The sequence below is a fragment of the Solanum dulcamara genome, chromosome 4 (assembly GCF_947179165.1).
Source record: "Solanum dulcamara chromosome 4, daSolDulc1.2, whole genome shotgun sequence".
Classification (NCBI taxonomy): Eukaryota; Viridiplantae; Streptophyta; class Magnoliopsida; order Solanales; family Solanaceae; genus Solanum; species Solanum dulcamara.
The window spans coordinates 80,441,655-80,461,556 of record NC_077240.1 but is presented as its reverse complement, the minus strand read 5'-3'; the positions used below and the strand labels follow the sequence as shown (position 1 = coordinate 80,461,556).

The 19,902-nt window shown below is 32.3% G+C and overlaps 3 protein-coding genes and 1 pseudogene across 3 annotated transcripts; 2 read left to right on the top strand and 2 right to left on the bottom strand.

Moving 5' to 3' along the window:
* Nucleotides 1–677: 677 nt before the first annotated feature.
* On the top strand, nt 678–5,930 carry LOC129887851 (cytokinin riboside 5'-monophosphate phosphoribohydrolase LOG8-like). The gene is made up of 7 exons (XM_055963078.1): nt 678–879; nt 1,021–1,118; nt 1,859–1,889; nt 1,981–2,080; nt 2,937–3,007; nt 4,798–4,941; nt 5,627–5,930. Exons 1-7 carry the CDS (start codon nt 784–786, stop codon nt 5,702–5,704), a joined length of 618 nt encoding a protein of 205 aa, XP_055819053.1. The 5' UTR covers nt 678–783; the 3' UTR covers nt 5,705–5,930.
* Nucleotides 5,931–6,270: 340 nt separating this feature from the next.
* On the bottom strand, nt 6,271–8,688 carry LOC129887850 (uncharacterized). Its single transcript, XM_055963077.1, has one exon. It carries the CDS (start codon nt 8,099–8,101, stop codon nt 6,434–6,436), a length of 1,668 nt encoding a protein of 555 aa, XP_055819052.1. The 5' UTR covers nt 8,102–8,688; the 3' UTR covers nt 6,271–6,433.
* An 817-nt stretch (nt 8,689–9,505) lies between these two features.
* On the bottom strand, nt 9,506–13,854 carry LOC129887849 (uncharacterized). The gene is made up of 3 exons (XM_055963076.1): nt 13,661–13,854; nt 11,844–12,256; nt 9,506–11,757 (listed from the first exon to the last, which is right to left on the bottom strand). The coding sequence occupies exons 2-3, from the start codon at nt 12,197–12,199 to the stop codon at nt 9,858–9,860; spliced, it is 2,256 nt and encodes a 751-aa protein (XP_055819051.1). The 5' UTR covers nt 12,200–12,256; nt 13,661–13,854; the 3' UTR covers nt 9,506–9,857.
* A 3,185-nt stretch (nt 13,855–17,039) lies between these two features.
* Nucleotides 17,040–19,731, top strand: LOC129887847 (receptor-like protein Cf-9; annotated as a pseudogene).
* The last annotated feature ends 171 nt before the right edge of the window (nt 19,732–19,902 follow it).

Sequence of the window (19,902 nt, the reverse complement as noted above, 5' to 3'; positions counted from 1 at the left end):
TTTTATACCAATTAACCCCTAATTAATTATTAACCATCCATCCCCCGTCCCCCAAATCCCAATCGTCTTCTCCACCAAAATGGAGAGAAGAATTCTTCTTCTTTTTAATGAGTTTTGAAAGAAAAAATTCAATATTCAAAATGGAGAGTAAATAGAGGTGGTTGTAAAGAAGAAGAGGGTAAGTGGGTGTGAAGAAGAAAGGACGTGGGGTGGAGTGTTTTTTTTTTTTTTTTACTTTAATGGATTTTGAAAGAAAAAAACCAAGATTCAAAATGAGAGTAAATGGAGGTGAGCGTGAAGAAGAAGAGTGTAGGTGGATGTGAAGAAGAAATGATGTAGGGGTGGGGTGATTTTGTTTTTTATTTTATTTTTTTTACAGAATTTCTGACGTGCTGCTTTTTTTTTGCCACGTCAGTTTTAGGGGGCTAATTATTTCACTTTTAAGTAGTTTAGGTGTGTAATAGATCGCCATGATAGTTTAAGTGTGTAATTGATTTTTCGATACAACTTTAAGAGGGAATTTATGTATTTTCCCATTACAAAAATGGGGGCCATGGACCTTGCCTTACCTACATGTCATGCAAGCATATCATAATAATATAACTTTTTCAATAATTATTTAATTTATTATTATATTTGCTTATTATTTATATATCTAATCATGTGGTTGACCACTTAAAGTGATGAAACTCTATCAAAGTACTCAAAATAAAATCTCTAGTTGTTTCCTCTAGAAGTTTGAAGATTTTTTTTTTTATAAACATCATATTATTCATAATTCATATGAGTAATTTCAAGAAAATTTGTGTATTTTGTGGAAGCAATTCAGGAAATAGAAAAATATTCAGTGATGCTGCTCTTGATCTTGGAAGAGAACTGGTATTTTTTTCCCTCTAATTTTTCTTTATATTTGTTTTAAAAATTATTTTTTTTTTGTCTGTTTTATTGAAAAATTATTTTTTTTCTCCAAAAAACAAGTTGTTATAATAATATAATTAATTAAATTAATTTTTTAATTAGGTGGAGAGGAAGATTGATCTTGTTTATGGAGGAGGAAGTATTGGACTTATGGGATTAGTTTCTCAAGCTGTTTATGATGGTGGATGCAATGTTCTTGGGTGAGACACAATTAGTCCTTCAACCCCCCCCCCCCCCCTCCCAAAAAAAATAAATAAATTAATATCCTGAATTTTCGTGAAGTTTGTGAGAAACTATATTTTCGATGACCTTCGAAAGGGAATTTCAAAATTACTAAACAAAAATGAGAATTTTAACAAAATTTATTAGAAATCCTATATTTCCAACGACTCAAAATGTTCATAAAAGAATTCATGTTTTTAAGTAGTGTTTCTTTTACTCTTTTTTGTTTGTGTAACTTATGGAAAGATTGGAGAGAAAGGAGAGGAGGAAAAAGACTTGCAGACAATTCATCACGATGTTTATCTCAAATTATAGTAATTTTACTATGGTTAATTAGATGATAATATTGAAGTGAGAATATACATGATGGCGTATAATTTATTGATTCCACTATAAAAATTTGAAGAATTAGTTTTTTTTAATTTACCATTTCTTTCATGGAAATACAATTCGAGATGAAAAAAAATCAATAAATTTATTTTCTTTCGAGAAATAAATCCAGACTTATTTAGTACTACAAATGTCATGTGTTCTTTAGATTGATGAAATATGGAGTATTTTTATTGAGGTTTAGACAAGTGGAAATCTATTTTTTTTTTAAATTGGATATATATGTATTTTGGTTTGCATTAATACAAGTATGAACCAAATTTCTAAATATATAATATGTTTAACTTTTATTAATTTTTTTCTCCTTTTTTTTTCTTCAATGGAACAGAATTATCCCAAGAGCTCTTGTTTCAGTAGAGGTATTATTATGAATTTTGTATAATATATATATTTTTTAATATAAAAAATAATAATTGTTATTATGTTATTTTTAATATTTTTTTTAAGCAGATATCAGGCCATGCAGTTGGAGAAGTATTAATCGTTTCAGATATGCATGAAAGGAAAGCTGAAATGGCTAGTAGAGCTGATGCTTTTATTGCACTTCCTGGTAATTTAAAAACCCTAATTTTAGTTTTTTGATATACTTTTGATTAATTCATATTTTAAATTTGTTATAAAGAAGTTATCGAGGGTCTATAGAAACAATTCATCTATCCCACAATAGTAGAGTTTAGATCAGCGTACATGTTAGCAGGGGCGGAGCCACATTATGGCTAGGGGTTCATCGGAACCCCCTTCGGCGAAAAATTATATTATTTACACATGGTTAAAATAATTTTTTATGTATAAATATTAGATGTCGAACCCCCTTCAGCTAATTCATGTGTCTACTTCTTTAAATTTGAACTCCTTTATTGAAAATCTTGGCTCCGCCACTGCATGTTAACCTTTTCAGACCTCATTTGTGGGATGTTATTATTAGGTATAAAGAAGTAAAATATTCATGCAAAGTAGATTACAAATAAAATTTGGTTGTTATGTTGAAATGATGTTACAGAGGGTATTGCGAGTTCTAGAGAGGTAAAATATTACATGACAAATAGGTTCGAAGTTGTTATAGAGGTTTTGATTTATTGTAGAGAGGTAAATTATGACATGAAAAAATTTATTCCAAAGAGAACTTGACTACAATAGTGAAATGTTGTTAGAGAAGATAACAATGTATATAGATTGGTATGACGTGCAAAAATTTGTTCCAAAGGAAACTTAGCTATTATAAATGTTCTTATAAATGATGATTGTTATAGCTAGAGAGGTAACATATAGCGTAAAAATCAATTTTAAGTAAAACTTAGCTGCTACTATACGTTAAATGTTGTTATAGATGACGATTGTTATATATAGACATCTGATTGTATATATTATGTGATTTTTTTCATGTTAAAATGATGATGATATTAAAGGAGGGTATGGTACTATGGAAGAATTGCTTGAGGTGATAACATGGTCACAACTTGGAATTCATGAAAAACCAGTAAGAATTATTCAAATTTCAATCTATAATATCAATTTGTTTTTATTGGATATTTGTTATTCATTATGAGATCTCGATAAGTCTTGAATTCACATCACATAAAAAGGTCTATTAAAGGAGAAGCACCTTCTACGATTTTCTTCATTCTCATAGTTATATTCAGACCTGAAACCTGATATTTTTTTAGTTAAATAGAGAAATGATATTATTGTATAAATATATAAAGCTCTCATTTGATTGATGGGACAAAAACAAGATAGAAAATGTTGGTATTATGATGAATAACATGACATGCTACAATGGCCTTTGAGGGATCTCTTTTGTCCCTACTCAAACCCATAGGCAAGTGGTGGTGTTTCTCTTTTATTTTTTATACATATATTCTTAGGTATTTGATATTTACTGGTATGATTAATATGAATTTATGTCACATAATGACATGAGGTTCGTCTGATTAGAAAGAATTGTTTTTTATCAGAAATTTAATTTCTCCACTTTCATAATTCGAATTCAAAATTATCGATTAAAGATGTAGAAATCTTATTCATCTCACCACACCTGAAATGGTAAGTAGTGTTATTTCCGTCTGCATATAAATAGTCTACTCCTAATACTTTTAATTAAAGATTTTGAGGGAAGATGAATAAATAATTAAATAATTCTTAAACACTATAAAAATTTAGAATATACTTTTTGTTTGAATATTCTCTTGTTTTTTTTTTCTATAAGAGAACCACCACATCACGCAAAAGAAAATTTAATTAATTCAAATCAAATAATATACTAAAATTTGGGATCTCATATATTATGCATTATTTTTTTTCTTTTCAATTATTGAACAATAATGTGATAAGATATACAGTTAGTTAGTACAAATAAAACTAACTCAAATTAAAAAATAAAAGATCTACACACGCCATAAAAGAAAAATATTTATCTACGTTCGATATATACACACACAAAAAAGTGAATAATACGTGTCTTTTAAATATGGCTAATTTATTATTTAACTTTAACTTGCTTAGTTAATATATATTATTATATCAATTTATTATTACATTTATAAATAAGATTTGAGTTTATTGAATCATAGCCAAATCTTCCTTATGTCATGTTTCACACCTAATAAACTCACTCAATGAGAAAATAAATTAAATAAATCTAAACCAAATGTGAATCCAAGATTTTCAGAACTCTTTTTTATTATTTTATTTTATGTCATAGATGTAGTTAGTATGTCACAATTAGAGAATATTATAAAGAATACCATGCATATAAGATTTTTGAATTATAATAATCAAATTGCAATTTAAGTAACTAATTTTAGCATCCAATATACAATGATACCGACATTAATCTAATTACTCAAAATTAAGATTTAAATAACACTACAACAAAAAAAAGACATTTAAAAAAAAGACATTTAATGGCAATAAATTTCTTTTTTAGGAGTAATATTTATTGCTGTAAAATATTTAACGATAACTGATCAGTTAATGTCATTTATATCCAGATTTGCTAAAACCTTTAGCGATATTTATATAGAATACTGGTTATAAATATTCGTATTTATATAGCGGCAATAATATTATTGCCGCTAAATCTTTTATCTTCTGTGGTGAAACTCAACCACTTTTTGTGTGGATGATCATTTAGGATTGAGACATAGTTGATTGATCGATTCTTTCTTTTCACCTCTGTATTTTGAGCATATTTACACTTATTTTATCTTCATTAATTTAGTATAAATATCGAGTACGAGTAAATTTTTATCATCATTGATGAAACAGGTTGGGCTATTGAACATAGATGGATATTATGATTGCTTGCTTGGATTATTTGATAAAGGTGTAGAAGAAGGATTTATTAAGCCATCAGCAAGAAATATTGTCATATCAGCTACATCACCCAAAGAGCTTATGGAAAAAATGGAGGTACTTCTTTAATCATATTTGGTTCAATAGTAAAAGCGCAATGCATGATATGCGGGTTAAACGTATGTCACAAATTTGAACTTTATCGCGAACAGAAATTTTGTATTCAAGTGAAGAAAGATAGAATAGTTGATCTCTTATCCACATTTGATTTCAAACTATGTGTCAACTAGTCCTTGGAAATTCTCGATTATCATTAAAAAATAAAAAAAGAACATCCTAGAAGTGCCCTTGGACTTTGGTACAACCAATAAAAGCACAATATATGACGTGTAGATTAGACGAACTTCATGAGTTCAAATCTTATTACAAACAAAAAGTCTTATATTCAACTGGAGAAAAATAGAGGTGTTGACCCCTTATCCCCACTAAGTTTCAAAATGTGTGTCAACCGACCCTTTGGGAATTCTTGGTTATATAAAATAAAATAAAAACACGAAAAGTGTTCAAGGAAGAGAAGAAAAAACAATATTATTGCAACTATTATTAAGCATCTACTATAGATACATTAATTTTTTTATCCATACTCGTACTATATATATAATTTCCCGATAAAAAGGGTTTGAATGAACTCCCTTCTGTCCCTCTAGCTCCGCCCCTGATTACGAGTCTTATGACTTATAAATGCAAGAAAGTGTACAACTCTAATATTGTTATTTTTTTTTTATTTTTGTTACTTTTGCAGGATTATGTACCAACACACAATCAAGTAGCACCTAGCAGAAGTTGGAACACTGATGAACCCGTGACAAGAAGTTCATAATTTTCTGGCTTGATTCTGTCATATTACTCAAGTGTGAAGATTGTATTTTCCATTGTTTGACAAACACTTTGTAATTTTACCACTCACATGAAAACTCCAAGTGAAAAAAGGGACACACAAAAGGAAAAAAAAAATAGTTTGGTTTTGAGTAGCAAGAAAGATGTAAATTTAAAAAAAAAAACATTTGATTTGTTTAGAAATGAATGAGATTCAACAACCTATAATCTTGATAACATCTAAACATATGTTTCGATATCTTCAAAAATGTTGTTGATCGCATGTCAGATCCTCCAAAAGAATTGCATTTTTTGTGACACGGGCATGACAACATTTTTGGAGAATCAGAGAAACATAGATTCTAGATAAGTTACTTTTGCTATAAATAAATACATGCACATGAACTAATTCAAGAAAATTGGCACTGATGTTAGATTTCAGTGTTCCAATTCTTGAACATTATGGTAAGGAAATCGAACTTCGATACCCATCCATGGAGAAAACGAGAGAATAAAACTAAACAAAGATGAAAGATAAAGTTTCAGGAGATGATATAGAGGCAACAAATCTCAATCGAATGAAGATTATGGTGCTGAATATTGTACGAATATGTTACGAGACTAACCGTGAAATGGCTCAAACCTCCAATACAGAACAACTAAGCAAATTTAGAAACTGCGGAAACAAGTGTAAATGGTGTATACAGAGAACTAAAAGATATCACCGTCCTGTCTAGCACGTATTAATTCCATCCTTGCAATCTTTTGTCAAGTTGTAAAATGTCTCGACTCTTGATTTTGCTCGATAAAGGACCTCTGTGTCAACTTCAACTCTCATATACCCGTCGAATTCAACTGGATAGCCACCGTTCAGTTGTGTTGTTTCGTTATACCACTCACTAGTATTACTCCACAAGTAGTTATAATCATCAAGTAAATGCACCTTGTAGTGAGATCTAAGCTTATCAAAATAGTTATAAAATGGCTCGTTCGTGGCAACATACAGATTCCTCCAAGGTGTGATAATTCCTTGAAGCTTCGTGACAAGGGAATCGGGGGATGTATCAGCATCAAGATTGGGCCATAAAGCCTTATTCTGTGCTTTCTCTCCACGAACAACATGAACAGCATCGAAATCCCAGTCCATGCTTCCGCTGATCTCAGTTACTATATTCATTAGTCGCTTCGATTTCCACAATGCCTGCCACGGTCTCTGGATGTATTTGGCAGAAGGCCCTTCACAGACCCGATACCAATAGTTCTCCGGTTCAGGGGCGTCAAATTGCCTCCATATAATTGTGCTCTTATCCTTCAACAGTTGGATGGGGGACACTTTGTAGTCCTTAACCTTTCTTACGGAGATTTTCTTCTTATGCGCCTTATTCCATTTCCTCCAATCTTTAAGGAAATCTCCTTCCTCGACGATGGGTGCAGTCTCCTTCAAATGTTCGAAATCAAAATAGAACCTGAAGTCTTTCCCTTCCTCATCCTTATGACTACGGGTGTGAGAAGACGCCAAACAGATACTTAAATCCATCACGAATGTGCGATTCAAGTACTGAGCCTCACCTAAAGCACACAGAAAACTCCACATGTAATGATTCATTCCTTTACAGTAATCACCACCCCGCGAATAGTACAAGTATCTCCCATTCGTGAAATCTGAATCCAATCCCATGATTGGAATAGTATCATTGATCTCCTCATCTATAACTGGTGGGGCAATTTTGGCTCTTGTACTAGTTCTAGTGGAATTAACTCGGATTCTCGGACGACGGGCATTTACTCCTGAACGCCAGCGACCTGCGTGTACCACTTTATAACTACAATCATCAGTAAAACCAATCTTAAACCTCCGGAAATCCCTGTACTTTCTCCAAGATCTCTCTTTCTTGTTTCGGAACCTCCATGCCACATCACATTCATTCGGTTTCGACCCGTTAACAGGCGTTCGATAGTCCAAAAACGCAATGGACTTAAAGGTCTTCAAATTAAACCTCTCGATCGTGAACAAGACCCTAGGATCCGAACAGTTCACTACATTCACATCCTCACATCCCGATTTCAGAGTCCCATTCGACAGTTTCCCTTCAGATTTCTCGATAATAGCTTCAGTAATCGGTACTAAAGCAAAAGCTCCAGCAGGAGCTTCATTGGGGCTACTAGCAACATCCTCACCAGTTTTTAAGACAGAATTATCAACTTTGAATGTGGCGTTTTCGACTTGAGTAAACACCCTAGTTAAGGCTCTAGAAGATTCCCATGGATCAGGGGGTTGGTATGTAATAGCAATTACAGTAATTATAAGCACAGAAAATACAAAAACTGAGAAACACACATTGCTTATAACCTTTATCAAGTTTTGCCCAATTGGATCTGTTGTTGAATTCAATTCCTTCATTTCTACAAAAGCTCTAAATTCTAACAAAAGAGTGCCAAGATTAAGCTGAAAAACACATCTGAAACTGACCCTTTACTCAAAACTACAAAAACAACAAGAAAAATTGGATCTTGAACACTAAAGTCTAAACCTCAACTCTCCAGATCAAAGTATCAAGATTAAGCTAAAAAGAAGATTTTAAAGCTAAAATCAAGAAAATAGCTAACTCACCTCTAATCTGAAACTGACCCTTTGTTCAAAAACACAAAATCAACAAGAAAAATTAGATCTTGAAGTTGATAAGCACTGAATAAAGAATGTATGACTAAAGATACAGATATAGCAATGAGATTGAGAGGGGAAAAGGGTTAACTTTAATTACCTTCAAACCCCTCAAATTTCAGTTGCAGAAAAGATTGGATCTTGAATAAAAATTCAATCTTTATGAAGAAACACTGGATCTTGAAGAGGGTTTGTATAGAAAGAAAGTTTTTTTTTGTTGAGGAAATTAAAAATGGGGATTAAAATAGTAAGCAGACAAATGGAATAGATCTGTGTAGATTTTGATATGATAAATCTTGTGTCTTAACTCTGAAGATTTTTGGGACTTTTGCTAAAGAAAATTTGAGATTTTCTTCTTATTTCAATTTTTAATTGTATTTTAATTAATCTTTATTATTTTTAGTTGGATTAATTAGTGTCTACTTACTAGTTTGTCTGTGTGAAAAACAGCTGTTAAGTGAGCTGTCACTAGCAGTTTGTTTGAGTGTTATGTCAGCAAGAAAATAGACCCACAAGAAAAAAGAAAAAATAGAATAATCTTTTCTTTTGTTGGAGAATAATGAAATTCAAATTCCATCACATTTTTAACAACTTTTATAGTATTATTATGAAATAGATCCATTATATTTATCAAGATTTCTCTCTATTATTAACAAAAAAAAAGGGTTGTAAATAGAGATTTTGAGTATTTTGATTTTGCAATTTGATCATGATTGAATAATATTTTATATTTGATTCGTAAGTTTAAAAAAGTAAAATTCTTATTCTTTCAATGATTAACGATACTATAAAGTTATCTTTAGATGAAACATTTCATTTGAAAAATTCAATTTGACTATTAACAATCCTAGGAGTTGGAAACAATGAGGAACCTCAAAACCTTTTCATACTTCAATAGGGCGAGCAATTCGTAAAACAAAAATAAGAAAAAAGGGTTATCACGACAAATCTCAATTTCACATTAAAAAAATCATAATTAAAACTTTGGGAAAATTCAACTTGACCTATTATATTGCGACAAAAATTTCAATGCTGGAGTCGACAATATGAATCCTCATTTGAAAGAAGTCAAAGTTGCAAAAGAAATAAACAAATGATCTTTACCATCATAGGGAAACAACAATAACTACATCGCCATCTCAATTGCAAAGAAGTTAAAATCGACCAGATGAATCCTCATTGAACATATAATTTATACATACACGAAAAAGATAACAATAATACTAATACAAAAACAACTAGAAATTCTCTATATTTTCTAATAACATGGAAACACATGCCTCTATAAGCGCGTCCCGATAATATATTCTGTATTGTGAGAATTCATCATACATTGCCTAGTTTTACTCTGGCTAGCAGCCTATTGCAACAGATGGACTAAAATTCTAACTGCAAAGAACTGCCAACACTCATAACATGTCTCATAATTATAACACCCCCCCCCCCATTGAAAGGCATAAAGTTTAACAAAGTTGTTGATACCTTGAACAATAATTTACTGTGCTGCAGAACTACATTTAGTACGTTTATTATGTCCAACGCCGCCACATTTGGAACAGCGTATTGGTCTCTTTACAGTTTCAGCTTGAAGTCCTTTGGGTTCTTTCCGGGGACGACCAGGAGGTCTTTTAATATGGGGTGAAAGTGGACATAGCACGACGACATTACCTGAGGAAGCTGAAGAAATGATGTCATCCGGATGTGGAATATCAAATTTTGCGAGTTCATCCATAACTTCAGCATATATATGTTCTTGTGTCTCTCTCTTGTACCAATCAGCAACGTACTGATAGATGTTCATACTTGTCATCGTAATCGCATTGCAGGCATGGCTGCACGGAATGCCAGTCATTTGCCACTCTAAACATGTACATGTCCACAGTTTGAGGTTTACAACTTCTTCTCTACCCTGTAGCTCTTGTAATTTAAACTCAATCTCTGATAGAACTGACACTGCTAGGTTATCACCGACCTTTTGGTTTTTGAAAATCTTCTCAGCAACCCGAGGACCGATTGGAAGGTTCCATTGTTCGGTCTTGAGCTTGTTACTCTGTAATAACATATAAAGCTTCTCATGATAAGCCTCCATCAACTCTAGGACATGTACAAACTTCTCCTCCTCTATAAAAGAGTTGAGAGAATCTGTAGAATTACAATTCAGATGATCCCACCGAGGTTTCCTGAACAAGGCATTAGACCAACGTTCAGGCTGGCTGGCTATTACCCAATCATACAATTCCCTGCGGAAAGAACAGACCTTGCCGAGAGCTTCATTATAAGTATCTAGTGTTCGTGCGTAGGCAATGTCACTCAAATACTTAAGTGCAATCTCCTTACCTCTACCCTGCACTTTAAAGGCAGTATTACCATTGATGAATTTATTAAAATTCTCTTTCACGCAATGAAAACAAAAACTGTGGTTCTCATCACCAAACATTTTGTCCAAGCTGGAGAGAAAAGGGAGACTCGTGCCAGAAACTACGACAACCTCGCGGTTTTGCACAACGAGCTTTAGCTTTTCTAGAAACCACAGAAGATCTTCCTCGTTCATGGACAGGAGAACGCCATAAGATAGAGGATACATCTCATTGTCTGCATCCAAAGCAGAAGCAACTATAAAGGAGCTGTTGTGCAGCCCGTTTAAGTTGTAAACGTCAACAAATATCAAAGGCCTACATCCGACATGGAACCCACGTATTGAGCAGTCATATGACACGAAGAGCCGCTTGAATCTGTTTTCCTCAGTGCAGGACCATGTAGCGATGGTTCCGGGCATTGCCTCAATTAAGCGATTGCATAGCCAAGGGATCAGTTTATAGGATTCACCTGACTTCTCATTGATTGCCTCCCTAATCCTCTGCTTCACACTCCAAGCCTGACGGTAGGTCAATTTGATCGCCAAATTCTTCTCAGCATCCTCACACACTTTACGAGGCAAACAATCAGGACTGCCCAATATGTCTTCTTGCATGATACCCCCCAACCACTTCATCCTGATACGAGGCTTCAGTTGCGATGAATCTAGAGGAGGATGTGAGTGAGAATCAACAAATTTCCTAATGGATACATTTTGAGATTTCTTCTCGATGCCAGCACTTACTTTCCATGGGCAGCCATCAGCAGCACAATGGATGCTAATATATCTAGGTTTATTGTGCAAAATTCTGTAGTGAAATCTATTCGCAATTGAGTACTTGAAAACTGCAAGCCTAAAAGCATCTGCATTCTCAAAAGCTTGTCCTTCCCCGACAAGTAATTCACTCCAGTTGGCAGCAGCATCTGGAGTTCCATCATTGATCCATTGGTTCGACGGTGCAGGAATTGGAGTATCAGCACTCACTTGTTCTTCCTCAGCACTTCCGAGAGAGACTGCTTCAACCTCAGTGGTTGAAATCCTGTGATAAAATATATAATCAAACTCTAGGTATTCACAAAACTTTGCAAAATAAAAACTTGTGGACCATTATAAGACGGCTATTACCTAGTGGTAGCCATATTAGGAGCAACTTCAGAATTAGGCTCCTTCTCTGAACTTGATGCATAAACATGGGCGAAACCATCATTAAATTGTAAGAGAGTATTGACACCTTCTTGGTCTCTCAGCCGTATCAATTGGACCCTATCAAACTTAACTGTAAACTGCAGGACCTGATCTGAAGGATCAATGCCTAATCGGTCAAAAACTGCATTCACAAAATCATTGTACTTTATGCCTGTCTTCACAATAATCTGATCCGTAATACCTCCTACATACGACGTGGATCCATCTGGAAGCACCTTATTCTTCCCACCCCAATGACAGAAACAAAACAGTGTTTTATCTTCAGTTCCCATCATGACGTAGTGTACATGACCACAGAGCCAAAAAGGGTAACAATATTGATAACAAAATACCTGATCAAGAAATAAAATGAATTTAACTGAAGTTACTTATGAAGGCTGGATTTACTCAAATCACAATCCATAGGAAGGTCACAATAGCACGAGGATTAACCAAGCATCTTCAAATACAGGATTAAAAGCAGTGTATTCCTTGTAAGTAAAATCATCTCAAACTTTATGATCTTGGGACAAAACCAAATTCTAAATACAGGATAGGAATCAACAACCAGTACCTAAAAACCAAGATGATTTTAAAAAACGGGTTGTAGGAACAACAGCATTATCCAAATATGAGTCAGCAAAAAATGAAAACCACATACATAGGTAAATCTCAAGCAGAATATTCTCCAATCTCTGATGTCATTACAAAACATAAAATAAAAACATATGAAAATCGTGTCAACAAACCAAAAGTTTCAAACTTTAACAAAGAATCAGAAATTTTCAAATTGGGTTCAAAACCTGATACACTATTCATGATATTATTAGCTATTTTTTCTGTGAAACATGAAATAAGCAAACAAGTCAAGCACTTTAAACCATACAATTTCATCAAATGCAAAAGGATAAAATTAAAAAACATAATCCTCAAGAAAACAAAAAAGTTCCAAACTTTAACAATCAGAAATTTCCAAAATGGGTTCAAAGCAAGGGCGGAGCCAGATAGGGCTGAGGGTGTGGAAAATCACACTGTTTATACATAGTAGATATTGAACCCCCTTCGACTTCTTCCATTGTTTACTTATTCATATTTTGAACCCCTTAGTGAAAGTTCTAACTCCGCACTGGTTCAAAGAATAAGTTTACCCCGTGACAATTTTCATGGGGAAGTCAGCTATATTTCTTTTGTGAAGCAACAAATTAGCAAATAATTTCATCAAATGCAAAAGGGTCAAAACAGAACCCCCAGCAAAGCAAAAAAAAAATTCCGAACTTTGAAGCAAGTTCAGAATCTTTCTAAGTTGAAAAGAGAAAAAGTAGCTAGTTTTGAGTACAAAGATTCACCCTTTCTGTTTCCAAATTCAATACTTCAACAACATATCATTATATTTTCAAAGAAAAGATATACAGTTGGCTCATTTGTGAACAGAAAATAGAACAAGAGGTTATTTTTCTACCTTTTAGCTGCAGATATTTGAATTTTAACCAAATGGGATTTCTCTACTATGCTTTTAAAACAAAAAAAAATTACCTTTAAGCTGCAAATTCTTGATTTTTAACCAAATGGGGTTTCTCTACTATGCTATTAAAACACAAAAAAATTACCTTTAAGTTGCAAATTCTTGATTTTAAACCAAATGGGGTTTCTCTACTATGCTTTTAAAACATACAAAAATTTACCTTTAAGCTGCAAATTCTTGATTTTAAACCAAATGGGGTTTCTCTACTATGCTTTTAAAACATAAAAAAAAATACCTTTCAACTGCAGATTCTTGAATTTTAACCAAATGGGGTACCTCTACTAAGCTTTTGAAATTTTAAAAAAAAAAATCCCTTTTTGCTCCACTGATTTCACTGATAAATTAGGGCTTCAACATTTCAATCGGGTAATGGGAAATAATCTCCCTGGGTGATACAGGTAATCTGTTTATGATAGTAATTTAAATGCTGAAATGGCCCCCAACCTTTTCTTATGTGAAGTTTGTCCCCTAAATAATTTGTATATGAAGAGTGAAATAGTTTTTTTTAATTAAAAAAAAAGTAGAAATATATTTCTTAATCTTAATAATAAATTGTTGTTTCCGCTATTAATTTTTTTTTAACAAAAGTAATTGATGTACAAGGCTAAAGATCTTTGAAATTAATTTAGTTATGAGTGTCTTGCTTTGTTTTGGTGTATTTATGTAACAAACAGACTTGTGTGATATCAAAAGTATCTCAAAAGGATATTACTAGTTATATAAATACAAAGACAAACAACAAGCATATATGAGTATGGAGATATATTTTTCATTTGTACAGTCACAGAAGCAGATTCAGTTTACCAAAGAAAAATTTGAACTTTACCTACTGTAACAGTACAATTACAAAACTATCTACTTTAACAAAACAATAGTTTCATCATATAAAAGTAACTGAAACAAGCAGTTTCTTTCTATATGTCTTATTGAAATTAATCACTGTTTTTCAGCAACTGTTGTATTCTTGTTTGCCAAGGGATCGTTTGGTGTGAAGGATAACATCAAATAGTTTCAAGATTAAATTATAGTGCCACTTAATTTGTTGTTTGGTTGGCAAATTCGAGATAACTTATTCCGGAATTAATAATTAGTACTGAGATAAGTTATCCCTCCTCTTGAGTCTTGAAAGCTTGTATTTTATATATCAACTAAATTGAAAACTTTAGTATTTTACAATTTAAGAGTGATATGTATTTAAATGAAGTGATATAAATAATAAATCATCTTTTACTTCAACAAATTTAAGATGAAAGTTCTATTTTTAAGCTAAATAAGATAAATATTTTTTATTTTTAAATATATATGGTATCATCATGAGAATGCACACACAAAAATATTTAAGCTAAATAAGATGAAACTTTTATTTTTAAGAATGAATAACTAAAGCCGGCAAAGAAAATATAAAAAACTAAATAAAAAGAATGATATTTTTGTATACAAATAACTTGTTCTTAAAATTTATGCAATGCATATTATTTTGAATACAACAAATCAAATAATCAATAAGAAATAATCTCGAGTAATTTCCCCAAACAGTCACCCATGTTTGAGAAATTGCCTAGAAATATTTCTTTTGTTTTTTTTAGGAATACAATATCACCCAACTATTCATATTTTCCCCAAAATATACTTGAAATAATAAAGACATCTTTCTCTCTCCTAATGGAATGACATGTCACATTATTCCTTTTTTAAACAATTTTTTAACTATTTTAGATCATCCATATTTTAGAACTAATAAAAAATTATTACTTTTCCATATTGTTAAAAAACATTATTGTTATTAAATCTCATATCATATTTTTAACCCGGTTTGCTTTTAATAATTTTACTTTTATTTTTTATTATATTAAAAATAAAGTTGCATTTGTATTTATCTATTTTATCATATCAAGAGAATAATAAAAAGTGAATTTTATTTTTACTTTTAGTTATGGGATGACATGTCACATTATTCTATTTTTAAATAATTTTTTAAATCTATTTTAAACCATCCATATTTTATAACCAATAAAAAAATTACTTTTTCATATTGTTAAAAAAATAATAATTTATTGTTATTAAACGTCATATCATATTTTTAACTCCTTTTTGCTTTTAATAAATTTACTTTTATTTATTTATTATATTAAAAATAAATTTGCATATATATTTATCTATTTTATCATTTAAAGAGAATAATAACAAATGAATGATATTTTTACTTTTAGTTATCAAAAATGGAAAATTGATAACTAAAAATGGGAAATAATTTAGAATGAATAGTTAATACTAAAAGTAAAAAAAATAATTCCTTTTTATCATTCTCTTGATATTGAGTTTAAAATATGATGACATTTTAATAACAATAATTTTTTTTAACAATACGGAACAATAATAAATTTTTAGTTAGTTATAATATATGGATGGTTTAAAGGAGTTAAAAAAAATTGTTAAAATAATCTCAGAATAACTTATCATATAATAACTAATCTCATCATAGCTTATCCAAAAAAAGTTGGATTATTGACTTGAAAGTCAAGGTCTATACACCAACCAACACAGTTATCCTAACCAATCAATTTCTTTTTGGAATTTTAATTTGAAATGTCTTTTTTCAAATCTGTACGTCAAATAATACTTTTATTCTGATTAATCAAACTTTGAATTTTCAACTTTAGAAATGACTAGATGACCTACGTGGAATATGTAATCCTAACCAATTAAGTTTGTGTCCGGCTGGACTGATCACTGTTTGCCTTAGGAGGTATACAATGTGTTGGTGAAATTATAAAATTACAAATTACAATTGAAAAATAAAAATGAAGAAAATAACTTCACTTCTTGGCTGAGGCGCGGATATCTCGCTCTCTTTAAGGAGATTCAAGCCCACTGCAGTAAATCGTTTCACTGGTCCAGCAATAGTCCTCTTGACTTGTCCCCTCCAGGATACAACAGCCTTATCACAAAAATGTAACTCAACAAACTCTGGATAAGAGTTGAGTTTTAAAGCTCTACACAAAGAACACCTCCCTTCAACTAATAAGAACTCTCTTTTTTATATAAACTTAACTCTCTCAATTTTTTCTTCTCATATCTTCCTTTCAAAACAAAGAAGACCTCTCTATTTATAGGAGAGAAAATCATACAAAGATGAAAAAATAATAGAATGCCATCATTATCATCATTTAGTGTACCATTATGATTTAGTGCACCACTTATTAGTAATAATTAGATTAAAAATACATAATAATATGATTTAGTGTACCACTTATTAGTGATAATTAGATTAAAAATACATAATGGAATGATTTAGTCTTTCACTAAATAAAGATGATAATGAAAGACATTTTTATGCACTAAAGAAAGAATAATAAAGATGACATTAAATGTCATCAATGGACAATTGCTAAAATTGCAATTTAATAAAATGTTAAAATGATCACACTAACACAATGTAATTATTCTGGACTTGATGGAAAAAGAAAAAAAGTTGGATTCTTGACTTGGAAGTCAAGGTCTATGCACCAAGTAATACTCTTATCCTAACCAATTAAGTTGTCTGGTGTGTCCTGTTTTTGGACTAGGGGAACCAGTAGTAAATTTTTCTTTGCTTAATTTGTGCTATATATACCTCATCAATGTTATTGAATAGACACACAAAGCAAACATTTCTTGATTTCTTCTATACCAACTTCATTAGTTTTGATCATTAATTTAGTGAAGAAATGGGTTGTGTAAAACTTGTATTTTTTATGCTATATACCTTTCTCTGTCAACTTGTTTTCTCCTCATCCTTACCTCATTTGTGCCCCAAAGATCAAGCTCTTGCCCTTCTACAATTCAAGCACATGTTTACCATTAATCCTAATGTTTCTGATTATTGTTTCGACATAACATACGAAACGATTCAGTCAAGAAATCTTTTATGGAACAAGAGCATAGATTGTTGTTCATGGAATGGAGTTCATTGTGATGACACAGCAGGACAAGTGATTGAGCTTGATCTCAGTTGCCGCCAACTTCAAGGCAAGTTTCATTCCAATAGTAGCCTCTTTCAACTCTCAAATCTCAAGAGGCTTAATTTGTCGTATAATGATTTCTCTGGATCGATCATTTCACCTAAATTTGGTGAGTTATCTAGCTTGACGCATCTTGATTTGTCAAGTTCAAGATTTACGGGTGTAATCCCAGTAGAAGTCTCTCATCTTTCTAAATTACACGTTCTTCATATTAATTTCTATGAGCTTAGTTTTGGGCCTCACAGTTTTGGATTGCTCCTTAAGAACTTGACCCAATTAAGAGAGCTTGACCTTTCCCGTGTGAACATCTCTTCCACCGTTCTTTCAAATTTCTCTTCTCATTTAACATCTCTAAAACTTTCAGACACAGTTACGTGGGGTATTGCCCGAAAGAGTTTTCCACCTCTCCGACTTAGAATCCCTTGAATTATCATACAATCCCCAGCTCACTGTTGGGTTTCCTACAACCAAATGGAATAGCAGTGCATCACTCATGAAGTTACAACTCCGTGATGTGAATTTTACTGGTAGGATACCTGAATCATTCAGCCATCTAACTTCACTTCATGAGTTGGACATGAGTTATTCTAATCTCTCAGGGCCGCCCATTCTTAAACCTCTATGGAATCTCACCAACATAGAGTTTTTGTACCTTAAAGATAACCATCTTGAAGGACCAATTTCCCAGTTCTCGAGATCTGGAAAGCTCAGGAAGTTAATACTTAGAAATAACAGCTTCGATGGCCAACTTGAGTTCTTATCCTTCAACAGAAGCTGGACACAACTTGAAGCGCTAGAAATTTCGTCCAATTACCTAACTGGTGCAATTCCATCCAACGTAAGTGGACTGCAAAACCTACAAACACTCTACTTGTCATCAAACTACTTGAACGGGACTATACCTTCCTGGATATTCTCCCTTTCTTCACTGAGTGAGTTAGACTTGAGAAATAACACTTTCAGTGGAAAAATTCAGGAGTTCAAGTCCAAAATTTTGTTTGAGGTTTTTCTAAACCAAAATCAGCTCCAAGGTCCTATACCAAATTCACTCCTAAACCAGCCAAGCTTACAATGGCTTCTCCTTTCGCAAAACAATTTCAGTGGACAGATTGCTTCAGCTCTCTGCAAGCTGAAAACACTGGAAATACTAGATTTAAGAAGTAATAATTTGGAGGGAACAATCCCACAATGTTTGGGTGAGATGAGTGAAAACCTTTCGATTTTGGATTTGAGCAACAACAGCCTTAGTGGGACAATTAATACAACTTTTAGGATTGGAAACAATCTCCAGGTCATTAGCTTGCATGGGAATAAGCTAACGGGGAAAGTCCCACGATCGTTGATCAATTGCAAGTATTTGAGACTTCTTGATCTAGGTAACAATCAGTTGAATGACACATTTCAAAACTGGTTGGGAGACCTACCTTTTTTGCAAATTTTAAGCTTGAGAAATAATAAGTTGTATGGTCCCATAAAATCTTTAGGGAATAGAAACTTCTTTGCACAACTTCAAATTATAGATCTATCATCCAATGGATCTAGTGGGAATTTACCAGAAAGTTTCTTTGGGAATTTGCAAGCCATGAAGATAATTGACGAGAATACAAGAACCCAACAGTATGTTTTTTTTGCATATTATTTTTATTATCAATATGTGATGACAACTACAACAAAGGGGCATGATTATGATTCCGTTAGAATTTTGGCTTCTAACATGATTATCGATTTCTCAAGGAACAGATTTGAAGGTCATATTCCAAACATTATTGGAGATCTTGTTGGACTTCGTACGTTGAACTTATCTCATAATGTCTTGGAAGGTCTTATACCAGCATCACTGCAGCATTTATCTGTACTTGAATCATTGGATCTCTCTTCCAACAAAATAGGCGGTGAAATTCCACCACAACTTGCTTCTCTCACATTTCTTGAAGTCTTTAATCTCTCTCACAATCATCTTGTTGGATGCATCCCCAAAGGAAAACAATTTGATACGTTTGATAATAGTTCATACCAAGGAAATGATGGGTTACGTGGATTGCCACTCTCAAAACATTGTGGCAGTGATGACAGGGTAGCACAAGCGACAACTCCAGCTGAGCTAGATCGAGAAGAAGAAGAAGAAGATTCACCAATGATCAGTCGGCAGGCGGTTCTCATGGGTTATGGTTGTGGACTTGTTATTGGATTGTCCGTAATATACATAATGTTGTCAACTCAATATCCAGCATGGTTTTCGAGGATGGTTTTATAATTGGAGCATAGAATTACTACGAGAATGAAAAAGCACAAGAAAAGATATTAGGTATTCAACTTGATCTTTATCCTCCAGAAGATTACTTTTTATATATGGATGTATTTTCTACCTTCTTCATCCTTAAAACTCTTAATTTTAATTTTTTCTTTTTTGAAAATTGCAGGATTCAAATCTACTGAGTTGCTGGAATGCTTTAAAAGCCTTTTTCATACTTTGTGG